General features: G+C 44.6%; 1 protein-coding gene across 4 annotated transcripts in view; it reads right to left on the bottom strand.

The window, feature by feature from the left end:
- Window positions 1-27,519, bottom strand: part of LOC106560289 (discoidin domain-containing receptor 2) — a 50,342-nt gene that overhangs the window by 2,750 nt on the left and 20,073 nt on the right. Inside the window, exons 2-16 of one of the 4 annotated variants that reach the window (XM_045687695.2) lie at window positions 23,243-23,370; window positions 13,930-14,032; window positions 8,594-8,825; window positions 8,237-8,384; window positions 7,993-8,095; window positions 6,940-7,123; window positions 6,244-6,484; window positions 6,054-6,125; window positions 5,758-5,870; window positions 5,312-5,480; window positions 4,908-5,146; window positions 4,485-4,612; window positions 4,090-4,287; window positions 3,750-3,984; window positions 24-173 (exon numbers count right to left, since the gene is read on the bottom strand). In XM_045687695.2, coding sequence (XP_045543651.1) covers window positions 24-173; window positions 3,750-3,984; window positions 4,090-4,287; window positions 4,485-4,612; window positions 4,908-5,146; window positions 5,312-5,480; window positions 5,758-5,870; window positions 6,054-6,125; window positions 6,244-6,484; window positions 6,940-7,123; window positions 7,993-8,095; window positions 8,237-8,384; window positions 8,594-8,825; window positions 13,930-14,032; window positions 23,243-23,324 — 2,397 coding nt within the window. In that variant the 5' untranslated portion in view covers window positions 23,325-23,370. Of the gene's footprint in view, window positions 1-23; window positions 174-3,749; window positions 3,985-4,089; window positions 4,288-4,484; window positions 4,613-4,907; window positions 5,147-5,311; window positions 5,532-5,757; window positions 5,895-6,053; window positions 6,126-6,243; window positions 6,485-6,939; window positions 7,124-7,992; window positions 8,096-8,236; window positions 8,385-8,593; window positions 8,826-13,929; window positions 14,033-23,242; window positions 23,371-27,519 lie in introns of all 4 variants that reach the window. The other 3 variants (XM_014123040.3, XM_014123041.3, XM_014123038.3) reach the window with 3 other exon arrangements.

Genomic DNA, 27,519 nt, shown 5'->3' on the forward strand with positions numbered 1-27,519 from the left:
GTCAGTTTGAGTGTGTCTCTCACCTGTCGTTTCTGGTCCCTGAAGAACTCCCCAGTGTTCTCTATGACCTGTTCATCAGTCAGCTGGGAGTAAGGCTGCTCCTTACAGAAGGTCAGGGTCTCCCACAGCGTCACCCCAAACGCCCACACGTCACTGGCTGTGGTGAACTTACCCTGGGAGTGAAGAGGCAGAACAACAGACATTAGGCTACATAAGTTATTGAGTTTAGATGATTTGTAGGGGCTTAAAAAGGGGATAGTTCAACTGATAACCAAAGCCCTCATTCACAGGCCCATTACAGTAAACATGCACTGAGTATATCAAACATTAGGAGCGCCCCCCCTTCGCCCTCAGAACAGCCTAAATTTGTCAGAGCATGGACTCTACAAGGTGTCAAAAGCATTCTAAAGGGATGCTGGCCTATGTTGACTCCAATGCTTCCCACAGTTGTCAAGTTGGCTGGATGTCCTTTGGGTGGTGGACTATTCTTGATACACACAGGAAACTGTTGAGTGTGAAAAACCCAGAAGCGTTGCAGTTCTTGACACAAACCGGTGCGCCTGACACCTACTACCAAAAAAGCACTAAAATCTTTTGTCTTGCCCATTCACCTTCTGAATGTCACGCATACACAATCCATGTCTCAATTGTCTCAAGGCTTAAAATTCCTTCTTCAACCTGTCTCCTCCCTTCATCTACACTGATTGAAGTGGAAAAAACAGACTCTATTGGTTACACAGACTTTTGGCCTCCCATCCTATTCTAACCACCTCTCGCCGGCTTAGTATTCATGTTACCTGATGAAATTGCTGTACAATATGATCTTATTGCCATCTAATGCACATTCAAAAGTCATAAATCAGCACTGCAGAGCTCTTCCTGTCCTATGCCGTGCCTTGATTGAAGATATCTGGAAATGTGCATGTACACCGTGGCCCATCTACTGTTGCTAGCCTCAATTCTGACTTGTGGTCTAATATCTGCTTCACTGATTTCTGCTCTCGTAAAAGCCTGGGTTTTCTGCACGTTAACACTAGAAGCTTATTGCCTAAAATGGATCAATTGAAAGTGTGGGTTCACAGCTCCAATCCAGATTTTATTTTACCTTTATTTAACTAGGCAAGTCAGTTAAGAACAAATTCTTATTTTCAATGATGGCCTAGGAACAGTGGGTTAACTGCCTTGTTCAGGGGCAGAACAACAGATGTGTACCTTGTCAGCTCGGGGATTCAAACTTGCAGCCTTTCGGTTACTAGTACAACGCTCTAACCACTAGGCTACCCTGCCACCCCCAGATGTGTTGATCATTACAGAGACGTGGTTAAGGAAGAGTGTTTTGAATACTGATGTTAACCTTTCTGGTTTTAACCTTGTTCTGCAAGACAGATCTTCCAAAGGTGGTGGAGTGGCAATCTTTACCAAGGATCACCTTCAGTGCTCGGTTGTCTCCCCCAAGTCTGTCCCCAAACAATTTGATTTGCTGGTTTTAAGTATTAAACATTCAAATAGCTCTTTGTTGACTGTTGCTGGGTGCTATCGTCCACCATCAGCACCGGCCTGTACCCTACCTGCCCTAAGCTCTCTCCTGGCCCCTTACACTAAGTCTGAATTTGTCCTGCTAGGTGACCTAAACTGGGACATGCTTAAACCACCTGACCAAGTCCTAAAGCAATGGGACTCCCTAAATCTTTCTTTAATGAGCAAGCGTTCCTTCATGACCTGGCCTCTGTAAATTGGTATAGAATCAGCTTGATCCCCTCTGTTTAAGACGCTTGGACCTTCTTTTTTGATATTTTCAGCGGTATTGTTAACAAAGAGGCTCCCATAAAGAAAATGAGAATTAAAAACAGGTTCAGCCCCTGGTTCGACCGGGATCTTGCAGAGTTACTCCACCTCAAGAATTGCATTTGGTGAAAGGCTCGGCACACGCATACTCAGGCTGTCTGGCTATCGTTCAGGCAAATGAGAAATAAGAGCACTCAGGCTATCCGGAAGGCCAAAGTGAGTTACTTTAAGGAGCAGTTCTCTCTCTGTGGGTGATACAGTCTTATACTCAGCTGACCCCTCCCCGGATTTTGTGTTAAACACACTGCAACAAAGCTTTCTTAGTGTCCAACAAGCTTTCTCTGCCCTTAACCTTGTTCTGAACACCTCCAAAACAAATGTCATGTGGTTTGGTAAGAAGAATGCCCCTCTCCCCACTGGTGTGATTACTACCTCCTGAGGGTTTAGAGCTTGAGGTAGTCACCTCATACTTGGGAGTATGGCTAGACAGTGCACTATCCTTCTGTCAGCATATATCGAAGCTGCAGGCTAAAGTTAAATCTAGACTTGATTTCCTCTATCGTAATCGCTCCTCTTTCACCCCAGCTGCCAAACTAATCCTGATTCAGATGACCATCCTACCCATGCTAAATTACGGAGACGTAATTTATAAATCGGCAGGAAAGGGTGCTCTAGTGAGGCTAGATGTTCTTTACCATTCAGCCATCAGATTTGCCACCAATGTTCCTTATAGGACACGTCACTGCACTTTATACTCCTCTGTAAACTGGTCATCTCTGTAGACTCACTGGTTGATGCTTATTTATAAAACCCTCTTAGATAGGGGGAGGCCTGAGATATTTACTGCAGCCCTCATCCTGGGTCGCTCCTCTTTTTAGTTTGCTGCAGCTAGCGACGGAACGAGCTGCAACAAACACTCAAACTGGACATTTTTATCTCAATCTCTTCATTCAAAGACTCAATCGTGGACACTCTTACTGACAGTTGTGGCTGCTTTGCGTGATGTATTGTTGTCTCTACCTTCTTGCCCTTGTCTGTGCCAAATAATGCTTGTACCATGTTTTGTTGTGCTGCTGCCATGTTTTGTTGCTACCATGTTGTTGTCATGTTGTGTTGCTACCATACTCTGTTGTCATGTGTTGCTGCCATGCTATGTTCTTGTCTTAGGTCTCTTTTATGTAGTGTTGTCTCTCTGGTTGTGATGTGTGTTTTGTCCTATATATATATATATATATATATATTATATATACCCCGCTCCTCCGCTCTCTCCACTGGCTTCCAGTTGAAGCTCGCATCCGCTACAAGACCATGGTGATTGCCTACGGAGCTGTGAAGGGAACGGCACCTCCATACCTTCAGGCTCTGATCAGGCCCTACACCCAAACAAGGGCACTGCGTTCATCCACCACTGGCCTGCTGGCCCCCCTACCTCTGAGGAAGCACAGTTCCCGCTCAGCCCAGTCAAAACTGTTCGCTGCTCTGGCACCCCAATGGTGGAACAAGCTCCCTCACGACGCCAGGACAGCGGAGTCAATCACCACCTTCCGGAGACACCTGAAACCCCACCTCTTTAAGGAATACCTAGGATAGGATAAAGTAATCCTTCTAACCCCCCCCCCTTAAAAGATTTAGATGCACTATTGTAAAGTGGTTGTTCCACTGGATATCATAAGGTGAATGCACCATTTTGTAAGTCGCTCTGGATAAGACCGTCTGCTAAATGACTTAAATGTAATGTAAATGTAAATATATATATATATGTTTAATCCCAGCCCCTGTCCCTGCAGGAATCTTTTTGCCTTTTGGTAGGCCATCATTGTAAATAAGAATTTGTTCTTAACTGACTTTCCTAGTTAAATAAATAAAGAAAAAACTAAGGTATCTATTCCATGTAAGACCACCAGGGGGCCACCACGTCTCACCAGCTTCTCCCTCCCTCCCTCTCTCTCTCCCTCAGTCCTCACCAGCAGTATGCTCTCCCAGGACATCCATCGTATGGGCAGCACAGCCCGACCCTGGATGCGGTAGTAGTCTCCACTGTACAGGTTCCTGCTCATGCCAAAGTCAGCAATCTTGATGGTGTAGTTCTTCCCCACCAGACAGTTCCTCGTGGCCAGGTCTCTGTGGACAAAGTTAAGCGAGGAGAGGTACCTCATCCCTGAGGCAATCTGAGTGGCCATGTAGCGCAGGTCACTGTAGCTGGAGCAGAGGAAAGGCAGAGATGGAGAGAGAGTCAGCACCAGGAGAGGTGAAGAGATATACAGGATTACACACACACCCCAGCCTCCATCCCCTTATCCCTACCCGACAGTGGTTACGTTGCTGATGAGTGCTATCTGTCCCTCAGGTTCATGGCGGGACAGGAACTGGTTGAGGTCACCGTTCTCCATGTACTCTGTGATCATGCAGAGGGGGTCGCTGCAGATACACACGGCCAGCAGACGGATGATGTTGGGGTCCTTCAGACGTGACATGATCTTAATCTCCTTCAGGAAGTCATTCCTGATTAGAACAGAAGTTAGAGGTCAGTAGGGAGACTGTGAGAGCTTTGAATGATAAATAGGAATTAATCCCAAAACACACACACAAATCATGTGCTTGAAGAATCACTCAAAACATGTCTACGTGGTAAATACATTTGGTAGCAGCATTATCAGACATTCACTGTGTTCTCTAATCAGGAGTGTGCTTTCCCTCACCTGGCGTTTTTGTTAGCATCTGCTCTGAGCATCTTAACAGCAACCAGTACTGGGTGGTTGTCACTGATGTTGAAGGAGAAATCCTCATCTATAAACTCCTTCATGCCCTCTGCCTCACACAAGTGGACCTGTAGGGAGACGGATCATGGAGACTCTGATCAACGCACTACATCTAGTGGTCACTAACAATGGTTCTAAAGAGCCTGGAGACTCTGATCAACACACGACATCTAGTGGTCACTTACGATGGTTCTAAAGAGCCACAAAGGTTGTGCAAGCTTTTTCTTCAGCCTAAATCACCAGATTAATCTAATTAATGACCCTGATCAATATTGTTAATCTCAGAAGTGCATAAGAAATGAGTTGAATGAATGTAAATCAAACATGGCATTGATTACTATGTAATGTCCAGAGAGCACAAACCTCTCCAAACTGTCCCTCGCCCAGCTTCTCTTTGAAGGTGAGCAGTTTCCTGGGGAACTCTTCCACCGCCACGTCCTTCCCTGACAGCAGGTCCATGGTTAAAGCAGGGACCGCGTACGTGTTGCCCCCGGTTACGCCCTGCAGGTTGACGATGTCTGCCTCGGCATAGTGAGGGACTCCGTCCTGGGCAACTGTTGCAGTGGGAGCCTTGGAGGCCGTCACTGCTGTGCTGGTCAAAGCTGATACCAGAGAAAAGAGTTGAAGGTAGATACAGCAATATGACATCATCATACACAATGGGGTGACTTCTTGCTTACAGAATGAGCAGACATTATAATTTTTCAACCTCCTTAAGTCAACTCTCTGGTCATATAAACTCTGCCTTGTGTGTCTGGTCTACTCACCGGCATCCTCGGAGGTGTGGGAGAACTCAGGTAGCATGCGTATGAGTCGTGAGGGTTCCTGGTAGTCAGGGCCCAGGGGGAAGATATGCTCGTAGGTGGAGCTAGACTCCTGCTCGCTTGGTGCTGACGATGATGTCGGGTTGTTGTGGCTGTAGGCGAACGTCTCGCTCTGTAGTGACAGACTAGCAGTTAGTTCATCGTCCAGCATCCGCCGCGAGGCCTAGAATAAAGGATGCTGGGGTAAAGAGACACATCTGACCAGCCTTGATTGATCAACACATGGTAGGATTTATTTACCCAACTTGTACTAATATTTTACATTTCCGGATAGTAACAAACAGTCACAATAACTAACGTTCACAATTCAGAGAAATGGAGCATCAAAATGCTTTTTGACTCAGGCAAAACTCATTTGTATCTATGTGTGACCAGGTGGCATCTCTCACCTTCTCCAGCATTTTCTGCCAGACCTGCCTCCAGAGGATGATGACAATGATGGCGACAAGGATAAGAATGATGGCCACCAGGCAGACAATCAGAATTCTGGTGTTGCTGTCATCTATTTTGTGGGTGGGGTCATCCCCTGGGGAGGGGATAGAGGAAGACATCATTTGATTGGATTACATAATTAAAGCAGGAAATGCTTTGCACAAAATGCATTGCTCACAGATGTGAGTGTGTTAAAAAAGGTAAAAACTGTTACAGCTTGTGTTTGTGTGATGCATGTGGAGTGGGCACTGACCTGGTTGAGTGCTAGTGGGGGGGCTGCTGCCAGTCTTGGGGGGAGCCAGGGTAGTGTTGTACATGGCTGTGTCTGGAAGAGCAGAGACAGACAAGAACAGATAATAGTTTACAGATACATATTGAAAGGGGTGTTCTCTATACATGAGTTGGAGGTGATCTGAGGTGTGTGTACCGGTACACATGTTTACCTGACTGGAAGGTGATTTCGCTAAACATCATCCAGGCTTCAGCGAAGTAGAACTGGCACTTGATTGCGCTGGCCATGTGATTGGCCAGAGAGATGGTGACGAAGCGGGCGCTGAGATTGACGTTATCCACCACGGGACTAAAGGAAAGGGGCGTGGCCTCCCAGTCAGCCTCAGAACGGAAGTAACACACCACCTGGCGGAACGCCTTTACATGCTTCATGAACATGTTGTTACAGTGCACCTAGAAAGAGAGAGACAGAAAGAGAGAGGGGAGAGCAAGAGGGGTATATGTTGTTACAGTGAAACAGGTTATTACAGTCAACCTGCAGGAAAAAGTATTCGGGAGATGGAAATAAGGTCAAGAAGCTGAAAGATTTAGAAATGCAATGCCTGTTATTTGGGAGGTGGTGAACACATGAAATACCAGCTGGAGTAGCAAGAAATGGGGCTCCCGAGTGGTGCAGCGGTCTAAGGTACTGCACCTCAATGCTAGAGGCGTCACTACAGACCCTAGTTCGATTCCAGTCTGTACCACAACCGGCACAATTGGCCCAGTGTCGTCCGGTTTAGGGTTTGGCTGGGGTAGGCCGTCATTGTATATAAGAATTTGTTCTTAACTGACTTGCCTAGTTAAATAAATAAAGGTTAAATAAAAAAAAGAGGTTGTCTGCCTCCCCCCAATCCTTTCACACACACCTTCATGGTGGTGAAATTGCGAGTGCGGTCAAACTCGAACATGATCTCCACGTATCCATTGGGAAAGCTCTCATTGGTCCATCCCACGTAGTCGTAACCAGGCCACACATTGTAGACGTGGCTGTGGGTGAAGTCATCTAATCCACACATTCCATCAGTCAGCTGGCCTAGCCCCTCCGTCATACTGGGGATGGAGAAGGAAAAGGGGAGAGGAGATGAAGATAATGACTAGTTTCATGTTTAGTTACAAATATTTATTTACAATTCTAAATATTTATTTTGTGAGGAGGAAGGTGGAGAGAAACTATTTCACTATGTGTTTGTTCAACCTCTCTCCACCCACCACTAGGTGGTAGCATCATATTATCCACCACCCTCAATATCTCATCTTGGCTGTGGTATCAAAACAGCCCTTTTCTCTTCTTGGACTACTTTAACAGACTCAAACTCAAAGAGCGAGAGGAGAAAGAAAGAGAGAGGGAGAGAGACTTCCTGACTACTATAGCAGAGACAAACTGACGGCAGTGTCACGGAGGATATTGTTCAGCACACAGTGACTCAAACATTAACACAGAAAGGAAGGATAGCCACATAGTCATTTATGCTCCCAAGAAGTCAGGTTTAATTCCAAAGGCACTTAATCAAACTCTCCCACCCGTTCATGGATCAGAAGCCATCCGTGGGTGTAATTGTTTGTGTGTGTGTGTGTGTTCCTAACACTCCATTGCATAACTGCACAGAGAAAAATGACATGTGTGTGTGTGTGGCATAACCACAGTGACCCATGCCACGGTCTACATCCTGCCAGAACTATGGCAACCAGGCAACAACAGGGCCAGTGTGGAACCAAGGCTCAGAGGTTGGTGAAGGAAAGACAAAAGGAGGAGGAGGAAGAACAGAGAATGAGGTTGGATGAACCAAGAGAGGAGGGATATATTGAGAGGCGGAATGAGAAGGAGAAAAAATAAGGACAAGGAGATGAAGGAAAAGAGAAAAGAGGAGCACCAAGATGAGGAGGGAGGACGAGAAGAAAAAGGAGTTATGCACACCCACCTGTAGATGACGGCTCCATCATACACCGAGTCATTGAGGTGGACAGGCTGGCCCTCCAGACTCATCTGTTCTCCTGCTGGGGCGTTGTAGGACACCAGACCATCTGACATAGAGAGAGAGAGAGAGAGACTGCATTAGCCCACTGAGCTAAAGCCTAGGCAGCGAGTTTGCCCAACTCTGTCTACCTATGGCTCAGAGTAAGGAGCTCCTCCTCCTATCCCTTTCTCCTCTCCATCTATCTTACCAAGCCACTCACAGCCGTAGAGCTCTACCCTCATGCAGACGTTCATGGAGTGGTCTGAGACGGGCATGAACCTCACGAAGCGGGCGATGATCGGAGGCTCCAGGTCCTTCAGCACAATGTCATATGCATTCCTGTTTCCCTCTATCACCTACAGCCATGTCACACACAGATATTAATCAATCAACCAATTAGTCTAATTAATAAGAAATAAATCACACATTACAGTTCCCCTTAACCACCGAGAGTGACGTCACAAATCACCAATATTACCATTATCAATGTATTAACATTTTATATTCCTTTCCTCCTTGTCCATCATTAATCATGTAAATCAATAACCAATAACTGCTTGATTACCTGTTTGCCCTGCCTGTTCCTCCAGGAAATCCAGCGGCTGCCATCACGGCTATATTTAATCTTGTACATCTGGGCGAACTCGTTGCCGATGCCCCCTGCGTGGCGGCCCTGGGTTCCCACCAGGGTGATGAAGTGGAGGGAACGCAGGTCTATCTGGAGGAACTCCTTTAGACTGTCTGGTTCAACCGTTATCTCTGGACACCACGCACCATCACCCTCCTCAAAGTCTAATCTGAGGGTGGGAGATAAAGGGGTGGAGAGGATGGGACAGAGAGGAGGGGGTGGAGAGGGTGGGAGAGAGAGGAGGGGGTGGAAAGAGGAGGAGAGAGGGCAGGAGAGGGAGAGAACAGGAATAAAAAGGAGAGTAGAGAGAAAGGGAGGTGGTGAACACAGAGAGAAAGGGAGGAGGGAACAGAGAGAGAGAGAGATGGAGGGAAAGCGAAGATAAAAGGGAGAGAGAGGTCAGTGGAAAGTGAGTGTGGTGGGTGGATGTCAGTTCATACAGTCTGTTAAACAAACACATTTGTCGTAAATTAATGTGAAAGTGTTCATGTAGGGTTGAGCTGGCAGGGGAGAGGGGAGGCTAGGCCAGAATAAAACTATGCTGTCCAGAACAGAACCTAGATTACATCATTATTCAAAAAAATGAGAGCAGGCCACCCATTCTCCAACAAGCACACATGCACACGCACACACAATCACTCTCTCTCTGTTTCTTATTTTTTTCTCTCGCTCTTTCCAGGCTTAACCATGTGTTTTTTTACACACAGAGAGCAGAAACTGATACCCAGTTAACTGAAAACACATACACAATCTTGAAAACTGTTTGTGAGTGTATATTAATGTGCATGAGTGTTTGTGTGTGTAGTTGTGGGGGAGCCTGCATGTGTCCAGTCCACAATCGAAATTGAGAGGTATTTATGGATGTATATGTGTGTTTGTGTGTGTCATTGGCGGCCGGTGCCACTTAAAAGATGAGGGAGGATGATTATTGTTGTTATGAGCATGGCCTTATTTCTATTACAGCATAATGGATGACTGTCATTCATATTCCATTCACCCAGATCAATGTAACATCAATAGGTTTAGGCTACTACATGATACTCAAATTTTCCCTATACCCATTGTCGTGTCTTTGGCATCATTAAACTTCTTATGGCTTGAGGGCGCTATTTTCACGTCCGGATGAAAAGTGTGCCCAAAGTATACTGCCTGCTACTCAGGCCCTGAAGCTAGGATGTGCATATAATTGGTAGATTTGGATAGAAAACACTAAGGTTTCTAAAACTGTTTGAATGATGTCTGTGAGTATAACAGAACTTATTTGGCAGGCGAAACCCCGAGGACAAACCATCCAGGATTTAGTTTTTTAGGTCACTCTCTTTTCAATGGGTTTCATTGAGAATCCATAATTCTAAGGCAGTTGCTTGCAGTTCCTATCGCTTCCACTGGATGTCAACAGTCTTTAGAAATTGGTTGATGTTTTTCCTTTGTGTAATGAAGAAGTAGCCCTGTTCAGAATGAGGCTCGAGGGAAGTGTACTGTTTGATAGAAGCGCGTGACCTGAAAAGCACTCTCCACTTTGTTTTCCTCCGGTATTGAACGCAGTTTATCCTGTCTTAAATTTGATCGATTATTTACGTTAAAAAATACCTGAAGTTGTATTAGGAAAGTTGTTTGATATGTTTGGACAAAGATTACAGGTAACTTGAGATATTTTGTAGTCATGTTGCGCGAGTTGGAACCGGTGTTTTTCTGGATCAAATGCGCTAAATAAATGGACATTTTGGATATATAACGACGGAATTAATCGAACAAAAGGACCATTTGTGATGTTTATGGGACATATTGGAGTGCCAACAGAAGAAGCTCGTCAAAGGTAAGGCATGAATTATATCGTTATTTCTGAGTTTTGTGTCGTGCCTGGTGGGATGAAATATGATTGTCTGTGTTGTTTGATGGGGTGCTGTCCTCACATAATATTATTGTTTGCTTTCGCCGTGAAGCCTTTTTGAAATCTGACACTGTGGCTAGATAAACAAGAATTTCAGCTTTAATTTGGCGTATTGCACTTGTGAATGTATGAAAGTTCAATATTTTTAATAATATTCTTTGAATTTGGCGCTCTGCCATTTCACCGGCTGTTGTCAAATCGATCCTGTTAACGGGATTTGAGCCATAAGTTTTAAAGTGAAGACTGTTATTTTATCAAATCAATTCTCTGTAATTATTATTACATGATTAAACTAATCATGTAAATGTAATTAACTACGAAGTTGGGGCACCAAGGAAAAAGTTAGTCTCATTCCAAACATCGTAAATTGTTGGTTATCTGCACAAACCCAGCCTTCACTATGAATCATCTATACACCAATTGCCTTAATCATTTATTTACTAACTAAATAATCACAGAAATGCATAAACAAACAAACAGTAGATATGGTTACAAGGAAATGATAGGGGAGGTTCCCTAGTGGGCTAAGCCGATATGATGGCTTGGTGAACAAACGGAAGTTGGTGTGGACTGAGAAGGGCGGGAAAGACAAAAAGGAGTCACTACACAGTTGATAATTATATTAATTGAAATGCCAACCCTTTGCACATGAACACTCACTCATTTGGGAATAATTGCAATCAATATATATTTACGCTCAGTGTGTCGTCGTGATCTCTGTTGGAATTGTCCGTCTTTCTGTCGGAGAGTCCGTCCGAGTGTCTTTCTCTCTGCTTCCCTGAAGTCTTTTGTGGTTAGAATGGATACTTCAGAGTACCATTCAGAAATGTTCTCATAAAATATTTGTTTCAGCAGTTGTCGGTCTTCGCATCCCAGGTTGACATAATTTCTAGCTGCAGACTAGTAATTAGTATCTAAGATTTACTTTTATTCTGTCGGGATCGATAAGGCTCAGAGTTGAACCATTTCCCGCATGTAGCCAATGCTCCACGTGGTATGGTTAGGAATTCAACAACCATTACAACCTTAGCTTAAACTGAGATTTTTGTGGTCTCTACTCAAACCTTTGACCCCTCAGCTGACCGAGGTATGCATGGTCTGAAGAGGATTTCTTCAGGAGTTTTTTTTTATTCGTAACAGTAGAAAAGGGCTGTTCTATGACGCCAGATCATGTCTGTGCTCATGGGGGCGGGCCAATGTGTCACGACTTCTACCGAAGTCGGTTCCTCTCCTTGTTTGGGCGGCGTTCGGCGGTCGATGTCACCGGTCTTCTAGCCATCGCCGATCCACCTTTCGTTTTCCATTTGTTTTGTCTTGTTTTCCCACACACCTGGTATTCATTCTCTCATTACATGTCATGTATTTAACCCTCTGTTCCCCCCATGTCTGTGTGTGTAATTGTTTATTGTTGAGGTTGGCACGCTTCCGGCTGGTTTGCGCCGGGTTTATTTTATTACCCGTGCTTTGTGGCAGCCTGTACTTTGTACTTGTGTTTTTGTACTTTGTGCTGCTTCACTGGTTCGTTGGGCATGTGTGTTGTGACGCAGTTGCGTTCTGTGCATATGATTGCCTTAGTAAAGTGCTTTGTCCACTCATCTCTGCTCTCCTGCGCCTGACTTCGATGCACCAGCTACACTCACCTCTTGACACAATGACTTAGTTAAACTTTAAAGGGAATACAATTCTCTTTCATTGTAGGTTTAACATCACCTAACATCATTTCACAAATAGTTTCATCTTTACTCTTTCATTTTATACAAGAATTAGATGCAAACCCCATAATTGAGAATTGTACATATTTAGAGATATAGTCATGTGTGTTTCCTGTCCTCTCTGAGGTCACCAAATGAAACACACTCATCATACCCGTCCCTTAGGTGTCCACGGACCATTCCCACAAGTGGACATTTTGTATCAAATCCTAATTTTGGTGATTTATGAGTACGCCATGTGAAATCCTTTGTTCTCTCTATGTCTCTTTCTGCATGGCCAGGGGGAGAGAGTCTCCTTGAGGAATTTACGACCGAAGATAACAAAACCTGGGTGTAGGAGAGAGAGAGGGGGAAGCCACTAGCTAAACCCAAAAAGGGCCACGTCATGACACCATCATGAGGTTGCTACAACCTAGCCTATGAATGAAAGTTTACAATGTAGCTGGGTGCACAGGTAGAGTGTAATCAAGGTGACAGACCGTGACACATTCAATACCGCCTTGCACACTCTTGCCTGCATCTATACGATATTGGGAGTAATCATTAGTCCAACTGTTGAAAATGTGAATTTCTATTGGACAAATTCAGTTTTTTTTTTTATCCCTGCTTCTTTCCGTTACCATCTATGTGCTCTCCTCCTCTCACCTTGTCTCTTCGCTTGTAGACTTGTGCACAACACATCAGCTGTCTGTAACCAGGCAAAAAATACCTTTCCAAACAAACCCTCATATCATGACCGCTACACACATCCTACATCGTTGTCACATCATAGTAAACATAGCTACTAGAACTAACTCATTAGTAAACCCGCTACAATCATGCAGTACAGTGTACTGTCAGAAAGCAGATTAGCAGTTACACCGGTGGGCCGGTGGCAATGAATTAATAAAACCAAAAGCTTACCTTGACTTGGAAGAGTTCTAGTGTTGGATAGCCATTGCCTGCTAGCTAACATAGCATACCTCTCTTTTTGAGCCAGGTGTTTGAGTAGGCTAAACTAGCTAGCTGCATATGCTAGCTAAGTGAAAGTAAAAAAAAAAAAAAATACAACCAAATAAAGTTAGCGCTCTCTCTCTTGCTTCTCCTTAATTTAGGAAGAAATTAATTTGTTCAAAACTGTTCAAGTATTATCTTTCTCTCTCTTTGAGTCAACTACTCACCACATTTTATACACTGCACTGCTAGCTAGCTTTAGTTTATGCTTTCAGTAATAGATTAATTATCTGATCTTTTGATTGGGTGGACAGCATGTCAGTTCATACTGCAAGAGCTCTGATAGGTTGGAGGACGTCCTCCGGAAGTTGACAATTACTGTGCAAGTCTATAGAAAGGGGTGAGAACCATGAGCCTCCTAGGTTTTATATTGAGGTCAATGTACCTAGAGGAAGACAGAAGCTAGCTGTCCTCCAGCTACACCATGGTGTTACCCTACAGAGTGCTGTTGAGGATACTGTAGACCTTCGATGCAAAACAGTGTATTTTAATCAGTTATTTGGTGATGTGAATATATTTAGCATAGTCTTATCTTAAAAGGATAACTTTAATGTTTCACTATTTTATTTGTATGAAATTCACTGAGGAGGATGGTCCTCCCCTTCCTCCTCTGAGGAGCCTCCACTGTGGGTGGTTGTGTGTGTGTGTGTGTCCGCGCACGTGTGTGTGTACAGTACCTGCCGTATCTAGCAGCTGTAGACTCAGACCACTGACTGGAGGCTGAGATGTCTTCATCCTGAATCTGTCCTCCGGACATCCCCAGAGGGTACCGACACACACCTACAACACAACTCAGCTTTTAGTACAAGCACACATGTGCGCACCCATGCAAATACACACATATATGCAAAGCATATACAGTTGAAGTCAGACGTTTACATACACCTTAGCGAAATACATTTAAACTCAGTTTCACAATTCCTGACATTTAAATTCCCTGTCTTTGGTCAGTTAGGATCACCACTTTATTTTAAGAATGTGAAATGTCAGAATAATAGTAGAGAGAATGATTTATTTCAGCTTTTATTTCTTTCATCACATTCCCAGTGGGTTCAGAAGCTTACATACACTCAATTAGTATTTGGTAGCATTGTCTTTACATTTTTTAACTTGGGTCAAACGTTTCGGGTTGCCTTCCACAAGCTTCCCACAATAAGTTGGGTGAGTTTTGGCCCATTCCTCCTGACAGAGCTGGTGTAGCTGAGTCAGGTTTCTAGGCCTCCTTACTCGCACATGCTTTTTTAGTTCTGCCCACAGATTTTCTATAGGATTGAGGTCAGGGCTTTGTGATGGCCACTCCAATACCTTGACTTTGTTGTCCTTAAGCCATTTTGCCACAACTTTGGAAGTTTGCTTGGGGTCATTGTCCATTTGAAAGACACATTTGTGACCAAGATTTAACTTCCCGACTGATGTCTTAAGATGTTGCTTCAATATATCCACATAATTTTCCTTTGTCTTGATGCCATCTATTTTGTGAAGAGCACCAGTCCCTCCTGCAGCAAAGCACCCCCACAACATGATGCTGCCACCCCCGTCCTTCACGGTTGGGATGGTGTTCTTCAGCTTGCAAGACTCCCCCTTTTTCCTCCAAACATAACGATGGTCATTATGACCAAACAGTTCTATTTTTGTTTCATCAGACTAGAAGACATTTCTCCAAAAAGTACGATCTTTGTCCCTATGTGCAGTTTCAAACCAGTCTGGCTTTTTTATGGTGGTTATAGAGCAGTGGCTTCTTCCTTGCTGAGTGGCCTTTCAGGTTATGCCGATATAGGACTCGTTTTACTGTGGATATAGATACTTTTGTACCTGTTTCCTCCAGCATCTTCACAAGGTCCTTTGCTGTTGTTCTGGGATTGATTTGCACTTTTCGCACCAAAGTACGTTAATCTCTAGGAGACAGAACGCGTCTCCTTCCTGAGCGGTATGACAACTGCGTGGTCCCATGGTGTTTATACTTGCGTATTATTGTTTGTACAGATAAACGTGGTACTTTCAGGCGCTTGGAAATTGCTCCCAAGGATGAACCAGACTTCTGGAGGTCTTACATTTTTTTTCTGAGGTCTTGGCTGATTTGATTTTCCCATGATGTCAAGCAAAGAGGCACTGAGTTTGAAGGTAGGCCTCGAAAGACATCCAGAAGTACACCTCCAATTTACTCAAATGATGTCAATTAGCCTATCAGAAGCTTCTAAATACATTTTCTGGAATTTTCCAAGCTGTTTAAAGGCACAGTCAACTTAGTGTATGTAAACGTCTGACCCACTGGAATTGTGATCAAGTGAATTATACATTAAATAATTTGTCTGTAAACAATTGTTGAAAAAATGACTTGTGTCATGCACAAAGTAGATGTCCTAACCTACTTGCCAAAACTATGGATTGTTAACAAGAAACTTGTGGAGTGGTTGAAAAACGAGTTTCAATGACTCCAACCTAAGTGTATGTAGACTTCTGACTTCATCTGTAAGCCAGGAATCATCTACTAGATTCAGCTGCGGGGCAATTTCTTTGGTCGGGGTGCCAGAACATAATTACAAATCATTTGTTGACTGCAAATTGACCGCAAGAAGCCCAAACAGATATAATATTTGACTAAAACATATTCATTTCAAACCTTGCTTACATTTGCATATGATCACGTCTCTCTATTATGCATAGAAATACTTGGGAACAGATTTCCCAAATGAAAATCACTTGGAGCTGATTTCCTGGTGTTTTTACAGTTTATGTCCAACAATGAAAATGTAACCCCTCAAAAAAACGTTATTTGGGGAGCCAAATAAAACCACACACGGCCAAATTCGGCCCGCGGGCCGCAGGTTGGGAAACCCTAATGTAGGCAATAGCTCAAGAAATGTTCAGGTCTGGACCAACTCCTCTACACCAAGGTGTGTGGTAGTAACTCTTACAGGCTGACTACACTGCTAGCATCGTGTGCGCGAGCGTTGCAAAATACATTAAGAAATCTATATTATTCAATTATTGCACCCACACTGCTCGGGCGCGCCAACGAGCGTCTGCGTTGCCAAGGGCTAAAATAGAAGTCAGTTCTATTTGTGACGTAGATTGCACTGCAAGTCCTGCCTCTCCCATCTCCTCATTGGTTTATAGAAGCAGGTACCCACATGCCATCTCCTCATTGGTTATACCCACGTGGGTGACTGAAAGACGAACGAGGTCGTGGCGGTAATGCACCTAATTTATGAAAGTTGCCAATCGCAATATAAAGTCAAGAGAAGAAAAAGCCTGGAAGGAGGAGAGATGGCTAGAAACAATTCGGTTGACCGTTTTATGTGTGGATTAATTGTTGGAGTAGAGGACCTTGTGCATTTCAGGTAAAATAACAACCCAATGTTTATATCCCAGGACAAATTATCTAGCAACAGCAAGCTAGCTAAATTGGCCAAATTAGCTATCAACTGCAAGCTAACTAGCTAAATTGACATAAATGTTTAATGCTTTTCGACCTGTCCCCAAATGAATGTAATTGGTTCAGAGTTTATGTTGATATTTTAACCTGCGTGTCGTGATCGCGTTTGGTGTGGGGGGACAAAGTACATTTATGCACGATGGCGCACGCACACACGCACACAGCCGGTTTGGGTTCCGTGTTACTGGTGGGAGTGCTGAGCTCTGACAAACACAGTCTGTATTGACCAGGCTTATCTGTCTAATCACAGACATACACCCGCCTACTACTTTCTTCTACAATAAAAAAAACGTTATGTTTTGTCTTGCTCATTCACCGTCTGAATGGCACACATACACAGTCTGTGTCTCAATTGTCTGAAGGTTTTATAATAATTGTTTAACCTGTCTCCTCCCCTTCATATACACTGATTGAAGTGGATTTAACAAGTGACATCAATAAGGGATCATAGCTTTCACCTGGATTCACCTGGTTAGTCTGTCATGAAAAGATGTATACTCAGTGTAGATGGTATCTATTCACTTTTACAAGCCTGAAATAGAATATCCTTTACTTTTGTTGCTGTTTCTAGGAGTAAAAATAAAAGGTGATTTTCCATCAATATTATCCCAGCAGGGCTGGGTGTATATGGAATATTAATTGAGGTTTATAATCACTGCTTCAACTGTCTTCTCTACTCAGTAGAAAACTGATGTTAACAATTAACTTGAATACAACCCAACCAATGTCTTAGCTGATTATGCAGAACATTTCAGAAAACTGTATAGATGTACAGTGTGGGTTTACAGTGTGTGTGTGTGGATGTACAGTGTGGGCGCACAGGGTTGACTGGTTAGTAGGAGAAGCAGAGGAAATGCAAGGGGACACTTGGTGAGAGAGAGAGTGTTTCTGTGTATACTGTAGTGTACAGTATGATGGATGGTCACAGGGAGTAGAGGAGGTGGTGCAGGCCAGGGGGACTCTCCCTTCAGCATGGCCCCTCAGCTCAGCTCTGTCTGAGACACAGGAAAGTCTTTGTGAAACTGCCAGAAACAGCACACAGAACACACAACGCTCAAGGCCCTTTCTGTCCTCCCTCGCTTTTTTATCCTTTCTTTCTGTCCTCCCTCTGTTTTCCAAATATTTGCTTAAAAGTCAAGATGGGGAAACCTTGCCGAGTTCATCCTGGCAGCGACGGTGAGATTCAATCCAGAAAGAGATCAGTCCCAAAACAAAAAAATATTCCTAATATGAGACTGCCTTCTCCTCTGCAGATCCCCGATCCTCCCTTCCATCCTCCCCTTCCGTTATCTTCCCCTGTCCTCCTCCATCCCTTCCCGCCCTCATGCCATAATCATCACACACTTCTCATATTTCCAGTCTATTAGTGGTAATCTTGGTAATATAATTGCAATCAAATGTGATAACATCTGCAATTCCTCCAATAATAATGTCCGTTTTGATTCATGTGTTGTATTTGGAAACATTTAATTGGCTCTCCAGGCAGTTCAGATACTCGATCCTGGCCCCCCAGGTTTGGGAAACCCTTCCATAAGTGAGAAAAACATCCATAATAATTGTACTGCAGTTTACTCACCTCCGGTAAAATAATAATGTTTCAAATGAAATCACGATGCAGATTATAGTACATTTGATAATTTTTCACAGATCTGTGCTCTTTTGAGTGATGAAAATATTTCTCTAATGAGTGGTGGAGGTTGGGCTAGTTGACCATGGTATTTCACCACTGGTCTGAGTGAACGAAGAGAAACATGAGTCCATTCAAATACAGGTGTCCACTGCAAACAGAGGCAGGGAGAAAGAGAACCAGAGAGAGAAAGAGAGAAATAGGGGAAGACGAGGCCTGAATTTGCATGCATTGATAGTTTATTGATTTCAGACTAGAGTAACTGAAAAATCACATTATTTACATGTATTATTACTTAATATTGCATGAATGAAGCTCATGATATTATTGTCACAGCAGGACACAAATTCAACAGAATGAAACTGAACTAAAACATTTATCTGGGATTCACTTGGTGAAAATAAGCAAACTGATCCATAATAATGTAATGTTCCATCAACTACAGCCAGACAGATCCAATGGCTCAGCCCACAGACAATAGAGAAGGCTGAGAAAGTGTTTGACATTTCCTGGGATGTAGTTGGTGAAAATAAGAGTCATTACCAGTGGCTAAGGCAGACTCCATCCTAAACTAAAGCATGGAACAGAGGAGGAGGGGGAGAGCGAGAGAGAGAGCTAGACGAACTCTGTAACGTCACCATTGGCTAATACACTCTTACAGGTCACATGGACGCTCACAGCATGCACACACCGATCCAGCTCCGAGTGGCTTCTTTCCCTCTCTCACCACTTATTTTTTTCTATGTGTCCTGGCCAGTGAAAGGCAGGCTTGTTCCATAGTGTTTGCTGTCTAACCACAGGCTCCAAGCACATGCACCCCCCCCCCCAGTCATCAATTCTGATATTATAGTCAATTTAGTTTGTGACCGTCTCGTGTAAACTCTCATAACCTTTCTATTGTATTACTATGAGAGCAGTATCACAAAGGCTCAAGATAGCCTAAAACAACTGGACAACCTGACCTTGGTGGGAGTTGATGATATATTGTGTGTGTGTGCATGCAGAGGATCCAGCTATCCCACTGGAGTCTGTGGTTAAGGCATTCCAGACATTCTGACAGCAGGAATGTACATTGAAAGGGGCTTGCTATGTGTATTTGCTGGGATTGTTGTTGACCACTTAGAAGTGGTGGAGTGCAGAGTACTAATGGATTGGAACATGGCCAAAGTTAATTTAAATTCATTCAACAAAATGTTCTAAATCCAAAATATGCCCCATTGTGGGACAATCATTTTGAAGACAAGTGAGGGAGAAATCATCATTATTTCCATATTTCAAATCCTCTAGACTAGACAAAGACTTCCTAAACGCAAGAGAATGGATGAGGGAATTGTGTGTCTGTCCAATAAGCTATATCTTTATGTCCCTTGTCACTCAACAGATTTGCTATGAGTCTTGTTGACTCCACCACAGGTCTTACTGTGTCTAACTACCATTCTGTTGCATGGATGAAGAAAAATAAATATCAGAATGCAGGAAATTTGCATGGCTGCATTTAGTAGCACTGAGAGGCAAGGTGATGCCAACTTTCCCCTTTTTAAAATCCTTGAACAGTGCTGTTATACCATCTCTGTCTTTCCTATTTCCACTCTGAGTGGGCGACAAGCTTTTCGCTGTAGACTGGGAGCCATATAGAGACTCTGGAATAAGGCTTTAGTAGAGATAGATGGAGGAGAAATAGAGAGGGACTATAAGGCTGGAGTAGAGATGGAGCAAGAGAGAAAAACTATATAAGGCTGGACTATAAATCGAGTAATAGAGATAGGTGAAAGCTGGATACTGTCAAGATGATCCACTCTGCTGTATATCTGGTAAACCAGATCAGAGACTTCTATCAACAGTCATAACGAGATGTAGAGAGGCCTGAAAACAACCACAGCACCCACCACTGCCCTGTCCCTTTGGAGAGAACACCCTCTTCTTAAAACCTTCTCTCTCGCTCAGCCTGCCATTATAGCAACATGCTAGTCTTAAAGATCAGCCACATTGTAGGCTGTAAAATACACACATGAATGGAGAGAAGGGCATGTCAAGTGTGTGTGTCACTCCACTGAAAAATATTTTAAAGTTGTTATGTATGATCATGAAAGTCCACGAAAACGAATTGTCATTTCTCTGCACCAAGCCACAGAAAAATACAAGTTTACAGCATATGAAATAGAGGTCGACCGATTAATCGGAATGGCCGATTAATTAGGGTCGATTTCAAGTTTTCATAATAATCGGAAATTGGTATTTTTGGACGCCGATTTGGCCGATTATTATTATTATTTTTTTTTTACATTTATTTTTATTATTATTATTATTATTATTATTTTTTTAACTAGGCAAGTCAGTTAAGAACACATTCTTATTTTCAATGACGGCCTAGGAACGGTGGGTTGACTGCCTTGTTCAGGGGCAGAAGGACAGATTTTTACCTTGTCAGCTCGGGGATTCAATCTTGCAACCTTACGGTTAACTAGTCCAACGCTCTAACCACCTGCTTTACATTGCACTCCACGAAGAGCCTGCCTGTTACCCGAATGCAGTCAGAAGCCAAGGTAAGTTGCTAGCTAGCATTAAACTTATAAAAAACAATCAATCAATCAATCATAATCACTAGTTAACTACACATGGTTGATGATATTACTAGTTTATCTAGCCTGTCCTGCGTTGCATATAATCGCTTAGGTACACGTTGCTCCAACCATAAACATCAATGCCTTTCTTAAAATCAATACACAAGTATATATTTTTAAACCTGCATATTTAGTTAATATTGCCTGCTAACATGAATTTCTTTTAACTTGGGAAAATGTGTCACTTCTCTTGCAACAGAGTCAGGGTATATGCAGAAGTTTGGGCCGCCTGGCTCGTTGCGAACTGAAGACTATTTCTTCCTAACAAAGACAGCCGACTTTGCCAAACGGGGGATGATTTAACAAAAGCACATTTGCGAAAAAAGCACAATCGTTGCACGACTGTACCTGACCATAAACATCAATGCCTTTCTTAGAATCAATACACAGAAGTATATATTTTTAAACCTGCATATTTAGCTAAAAGAAATCCAGGTTAGCAGGCAATATTAACCAGGTGAAACTGTGTCATTTCTCTTGCGTTCATTGCACACAGAGTCAGGGTATATGCAACAGTTTGGGCCGCCTGGCTCATTGCGAACTAATTTGCTATAATTTTACGTAATTATGACATAACATTGAAGGTTGCGCAATGTAACAGGAATATTTAGACTTAGGGATGCCACCCGTTAGATAAAATACGGAACGGGTTCCGTATTTCACTGAAAGGAAAAACATTTTGTTTTCAAGATGATAGTTTCCGGATTCGACCATATTAATGACCAAAGGCTCGTATTTCTGTGTGTTATTATGTTATAATTAAGTCTATGATTTGATAGAGCAGTCTGACTGAGCGGTGGTAGGCAGCAGCAGGCTCGTAAGCATTCATTCAAACAGCACTTTTGTGCGTTTTGCCAGCAGCTCTTCGCTGTGTTTCAAGGATTGCGCTGTTTATGACTTCAAGCCTATCAACTCCCAAGATTAGGCTGGTGTAACCGATGTGAAATGGCTAGCCAGTTAGCGGGTGCGCGCTAATAGCGTTTCAAACGTCATTCGCTCTGAGACTTGGAGTAGTTGTTCCCCTTGCTCTGCATGGGTAACGCTGCTTCGTGGGTGGCTGTTGTCGATGTGTTCCTGGTTCGAGCCCAGGTAGGAGCGAGGAGAGGGACGGAAGCTATACTGTTACACTGGCAATACTAAAGTGCTTATAAGAACATCCAATAGTCAAAGGTATATGAAATACAAATCGTATAGAGAGAAATAGTCCTATAATTCCTATAATAACTACAACCTAAAACTTCTTACCTGGGAATATTGAAGACTCATGTTAAAAGGAACCACCAGCTTTCATATGTTCTCATGTTCTGAGCAAGGAACTTAAACGTTTGCTTTCTTACATAGCACATATTGCACTTTTACTTTCTTCTCCAACACTTTGTTTTTGCATTATTTAAACTATTATTTATTTGAGGCTAAATTGATTTTATTGATGTATTATATTAAGTTAAAATAAGTGTTCATTCAGTATTGTTGTAATTGTCATTATTACAAACAACAACAACAACAAAAATTGGCAGATTAATCGGTATCGGCTTTTTTTTGGCCCTCCAATAATTGGTATCGGCGTTGAAAAATCATAATCATAAACATAGCCTTTGTTTTCTTTGAGGCGCCCCAGACGAGTTAGTGAAAAATGTTCTGGTGTGTTTGTAGTATGCCTTGAGCAGGATGTAATTAAACAGCAATGTTAATGTAGAGGACTGACTGTACAATTATCTCCCTCAGAGTATAGACTGCTACACCACAGCTGTAAAAGACCTCAAAGCACACACGCACATGCAGACGCGCAAGCTCTTGTGTGCACACACACACACACTCCTAGGTCTATTGCTTGGCCCTGTGCCCTGCTCTATTATACAATTCTAAACTTCTATTTAATGAAAGCAGCTCTATAATGTTGTGACACATACTACAGTCCAAGGTCGTTGCATTTCTCAGGACTTGACTGATTTGCTCGCTGTTGCCAAGGTGTTAGTGCTCCATCTCTGCACACCAAATGTTGTCACTGGGTTTCCTAGTAAAATATAATTGGTCGTCTCATTGACATCACACTTTCCCTCAGTGAACCACACCTAGAGTGGGAACAGAACAGTGGAGAGACCCATGGACAACAGAACAGTGGAGAGACCCATGGACAACAGAACAGTGGAGAGACCCATGGACAACAGAACAGTGGAGAGACCCATGGACAACAGAACAGTCTCACTCACATCAGAGACAGCAGTAGCAGTTAACGCCACCAACTGGAAACGTACACACACATGCGCACACAACGTTCCCCATACCGTTCCTATGCGAACACTCACCTGGGTTAACCTGCGAGGTGACGTCTCCTAACAGGTAGAGCAGGATGATCAGCGGAAAGTGTCCCCCCCACAGGCACTTCATCCCAAACACACACACACACACACACACACACAGAGGGTCTTCAAACCTGAAATCAATGAGAAAACAACAGTCAGAACATGTCATACAAGTTGAAGTATTTGGACTGTGGTGAAATGAAACAGAGGTTTTAGGGTCTGTATTCGGATTCATGTGGTATATTCAGGCAGTTGGTGCAGTTTCATGTCTTTCCTCCAGAGAACCAGATCATCTGAGAGGTTCAAGGGAAAGCTGCAGCTTTTACTGGAGGAATGGTTTTCATTTGCTCAATAAAGACAATGATTGCTGTCTGAAAGTGGAATTTCCATTCATTCATTATCTTACCATGAGTGAAGAGTGAAAGCATATTAAAATCAAAATGGCAGGGATAATTCAACATTACAGTAGCCAGCTCTGAGTAATAAAACTGTACATAAAACTATACCCATACATCTATGTCACGGTTGTTGTAAGAGACGGACCAAGGCACAGCGTGTGTTGAGGTTCACATATTTATTTAAAGTGAAACTTCTTCAACAAAACAACTAACAAGCAACAAAATGTGACTACGTGGTGCAACAAGCACAAAACCAAACAATATCCCACAAAACACCGGTGGGAAAAAGGCTACCTAAATATGATCCCCAATTAGAGGCAACGATTACCAGCTGCCTCTAATTGGGAACCATACAAAACACCAACAGAAATAATGAACTAGAACACCCCCTAGTCACGCCCCGACTAACTACACCATAGAGAACCAAGGGCTCTCTATGGTCAGGGTGTGACAGTACCCCCCCCAAAGGTGCGGACTTCGGCCGCAAAACCTGAAACCAACTGGGGTGACTAGTGTCGGTGGCGGCTCTGGTGCAGGTCGTAGCCCCCTCCCAGACCCCGGTTCCGGCCATGGCGCCGGGCTGAACACCGTGCCTGGACTGGGCACTGGCGCAGAGGAAGGCTCCGGCCTTGGAGCGGCACTAGATGCCGTGCCTGGACCGGGCACCGGTGCACAGGAAGGCTCCGGCCATGGAACTCGGTTGGCCACCGTGCCTGGACTGGGCACCGGCGCAGAGGAGGCTCCGGCCATGGAACTGGGTTGGCCGCCGTGCCTGGACTGGGCACCGGCGCGGAGGAGGCTCCGGCCTTGGGGCGGGACTGGACGACGTGCCTGGACTGGGCACCGGCGCAGAGGAAGGCTCCTGCCATGAAGCGGGACTGGATGCCGTGCCTGGACTGGGCACCAGCGCAGAGGAAGGCTCCTGCCATGAAGCGGGACTGGACACCGTGCCTGGACTGGGCACCGGCGCCGAGGAAAGCTCCTGCCATGGAGCGGGACTGGACACCGTGCCTGGACTGGGCATCGGCGCAGGTTGCACCGGACTGATGACACGCTCCTCAGGTCGAGTGCAGGGAGCCGGCACAGGACGCTCCGGGCTGGAGAGGCGCACGTGGCACCGGACTGGTGACACGCACTTCAGCGGGAGTGCGGGGAGCTTGCACAGGACATACCGGACTGGGGAGGCGCACTGGAGGCCTGGTGCGTGAAGCCGGTACCGGTGGCACCGGATTGGTGACACGCACTTCAGGGCAAGTGCAGGGAGCTGGCACAGGACGTACCGGACTCGGGAGGCGCACTGGAGGCCTGGTGCGTGGAGCAGGCACAGGTGGCACCGGACTGGTGACACGCACTTCAGGGAGAGTGCGGGGAGCTGGTACAGGACGTACCGGACTGGGGAGGCGCACTGGAGGCCTGGTGCGTGGAGCCAGCACAGGTGGCACCGTACTGTTGACACGCACTTCAGGGAGGGTGCGGGGAGCTGGCACAGGACGCACCAGACTGCTGACAGGATCTTCAGGTCGAATGTTATGCAGAACACACCTGCACAACATCTCTCTCATTCCTCTCTCTCCCAACTTCTCTATCGCCTCCCTGACGGTCTCTGGCTCTTCAGGATGAGTGCGGAGAGCTGGCACAGATGGCACCGGACTGATGACCCGCTCTTCAGGGTGAGTGCGAGGAACCGGCACAGGACATACCGGGCTGGGGAGGCTCACTGGTGGTCTGGTGCGTGGAGCCGGCACAGATGACAATGGACTGATGACACGCTCTTCAGCATGCCCGCACTGCAGCCTACTCCTCGCCAACATCATTCTCCGATATCCCTCCGCACATTGCTCCATCGACTCCCAGGCGGGCTCTGGCTCTGTCCTTGGGTCGACCTACCACTTCTCTATCGCCTCCCTGACAGTCTCTGGCTCTTCCCTCTGCTCAGCCGCCAGCTCCATGTGCCCCCCCCCCCCCCCCAGCAAAATCTTGGGGTTTCTGTGGCCGCGGTCCCCGGCGTCGTCGCTGTCCTTCCATGCTCCTTTGCGACTCCCGCCAAGGAAGGGTCTCGTGTCCTCCCATGACTTCCTCCCATGTCCAAAACTCCTTTACCTCATGCACATGCTGCTTGGTCATCTTTTGGTGGGACATTCTGTCACGGTTGTTGTAAGAGACGGAACAAGGCACAGCGTGTGTTGAGGTCCACATATTTATTTAACGTGAAACTTCTTCAACAAAACAACTAACAAGCAACAAAACGTGACTACGTGGTGCAACAAGCACAAAACCAAACAATATCCCACAAAACACAGGTGGGAAAAGGCTACCTAAATTTGATCCCCAATTAGAGGCAACGATACCAGCTGCCTCTAATTGGGAACCATACAAAACACCAACATAGAAATAATGAACTACAACACCCCGTAGTCACGCCCGACCTACACCATAGAGAACCAAGGGCTCTCTATGGTCAGGGCGTGACAATCTAAAAGTAAATACTTTAACATTCTTTAGTAGTTCTCCATCCCCTGGCTGTGTGTGTAACATTCTTTAGCAGTTCTCCATCCCCTGGCTGTGTGTGTAATATTCTTTAGTAGTTCTCCATCCCCTGGCTGTGTGTGTAATATTCTTTAGCAGTTCTCCATCCCCTGGCTGTGTGTGTAATATTCTTTAGTAGTTCTCCATCCCCTGGCTGTGTGTGTAACATTCTTTAGCAGTTCTCCATCCCCTGGCTGTGTGTGTAATATTCTTTAGTAGTTCTCCATCCCCTGGCTGTGTGTGTAACATTCTTTAGCAGTTCTCCATCCCCTGGCTGTGTGTGTAATATTCTTTAGTAGTTCTCCATCCCCTGGCTGTGTGTGTAATATTCTTTAGTAGTTCTCCATCCCCTGGCTGTGTGTGTAACATTCTTTAGTAGTTCTCCATCCCCTGGCTGTGTGTGTAACATTCTTTAGTAGTTCTCCATCCCCTGGCTGTGTGTGTAACATTCTTTAGCAGTTCTCCATCCCCTGGCTGTGTGTGTAATATTCTTTAGTAGTTCTCCATCCCCTGGCTGTGTGTGTAATATTCTTTAGTAGTTCTCCATCCCCTGGCTGTGTGTGTAATATTCTTTAGTAGTTCTCCATCCCCTGGCTGTGTGTGTAATATTCTTTAGTAGTTCTCCATCCCCTGGCTGTGTGTGTAATATTCTTTAGTAGTTCTCCATCCCCTGGCTGTGTGTGTAATATTCTTTAGTAGTTCTCCATCCCCTGGCTGTGTGTGTAACATTCTTTAGCAGTTCTCCATCCCTTGGCTGTGTGTGTAATATTCTTTAGTAGTTCTTTGTCCCCTGGCTGTGTTTGTGTGTGTGTTAGAGAGGACTTCAGACAGAGGAGGCAGGAATAAATTAAGGCAGCATTTCAGAGAGGGAGGCAGAGAGAGACAGAGAAAGACAGACAGAGGGACAGAGACAGCGAGAGAGAGCGTCAGAAAGAAAGAAAGACAGATCGAGGGACAGAGAGAGAGACAGTGAGAGACACAGGGAGAGGTCCAGCACGCCTCCTCTCTTCAACAGACCCAAACAGCCAATGGTCTAATCTCCTCTTACCTTACAGGAAATGTCGATGTCCACTCACAGTGATCTTTTAGGGATTTACTCTAGTCTCATGTGGTTGTCTGACCTACCACTAATAATGATCCAGTAAAAGGTGTGGGGGGAGAGAGTCGGGGTTGCACATGTAAATGCAGTCTAAGGATGTGGCGATCTCACTGTGTTAATCGCTTCTTATGTAACAAACACCATTTAAAGAAGGAGAACAACTGGAGCAGAATCATTAGTGGTTGTTCTATCTTTGTTTATATAAAAGTGAACATTTCTCTAGCAAGATTGTAATCTTTGGACAGCAACAGTTGGAA

Source organism: Salmo salar, chromosome 10, assembly GCF_965601325.2.
Source record: "Salmo salar chromosome 10, fSalSal1, whole genome shotgun sequence".
NCBI lineage: Eukaryota > Metazoa > Chordata > Actinopteri > Salmoniformes > Salmonidae > Salmo > Salmo salar.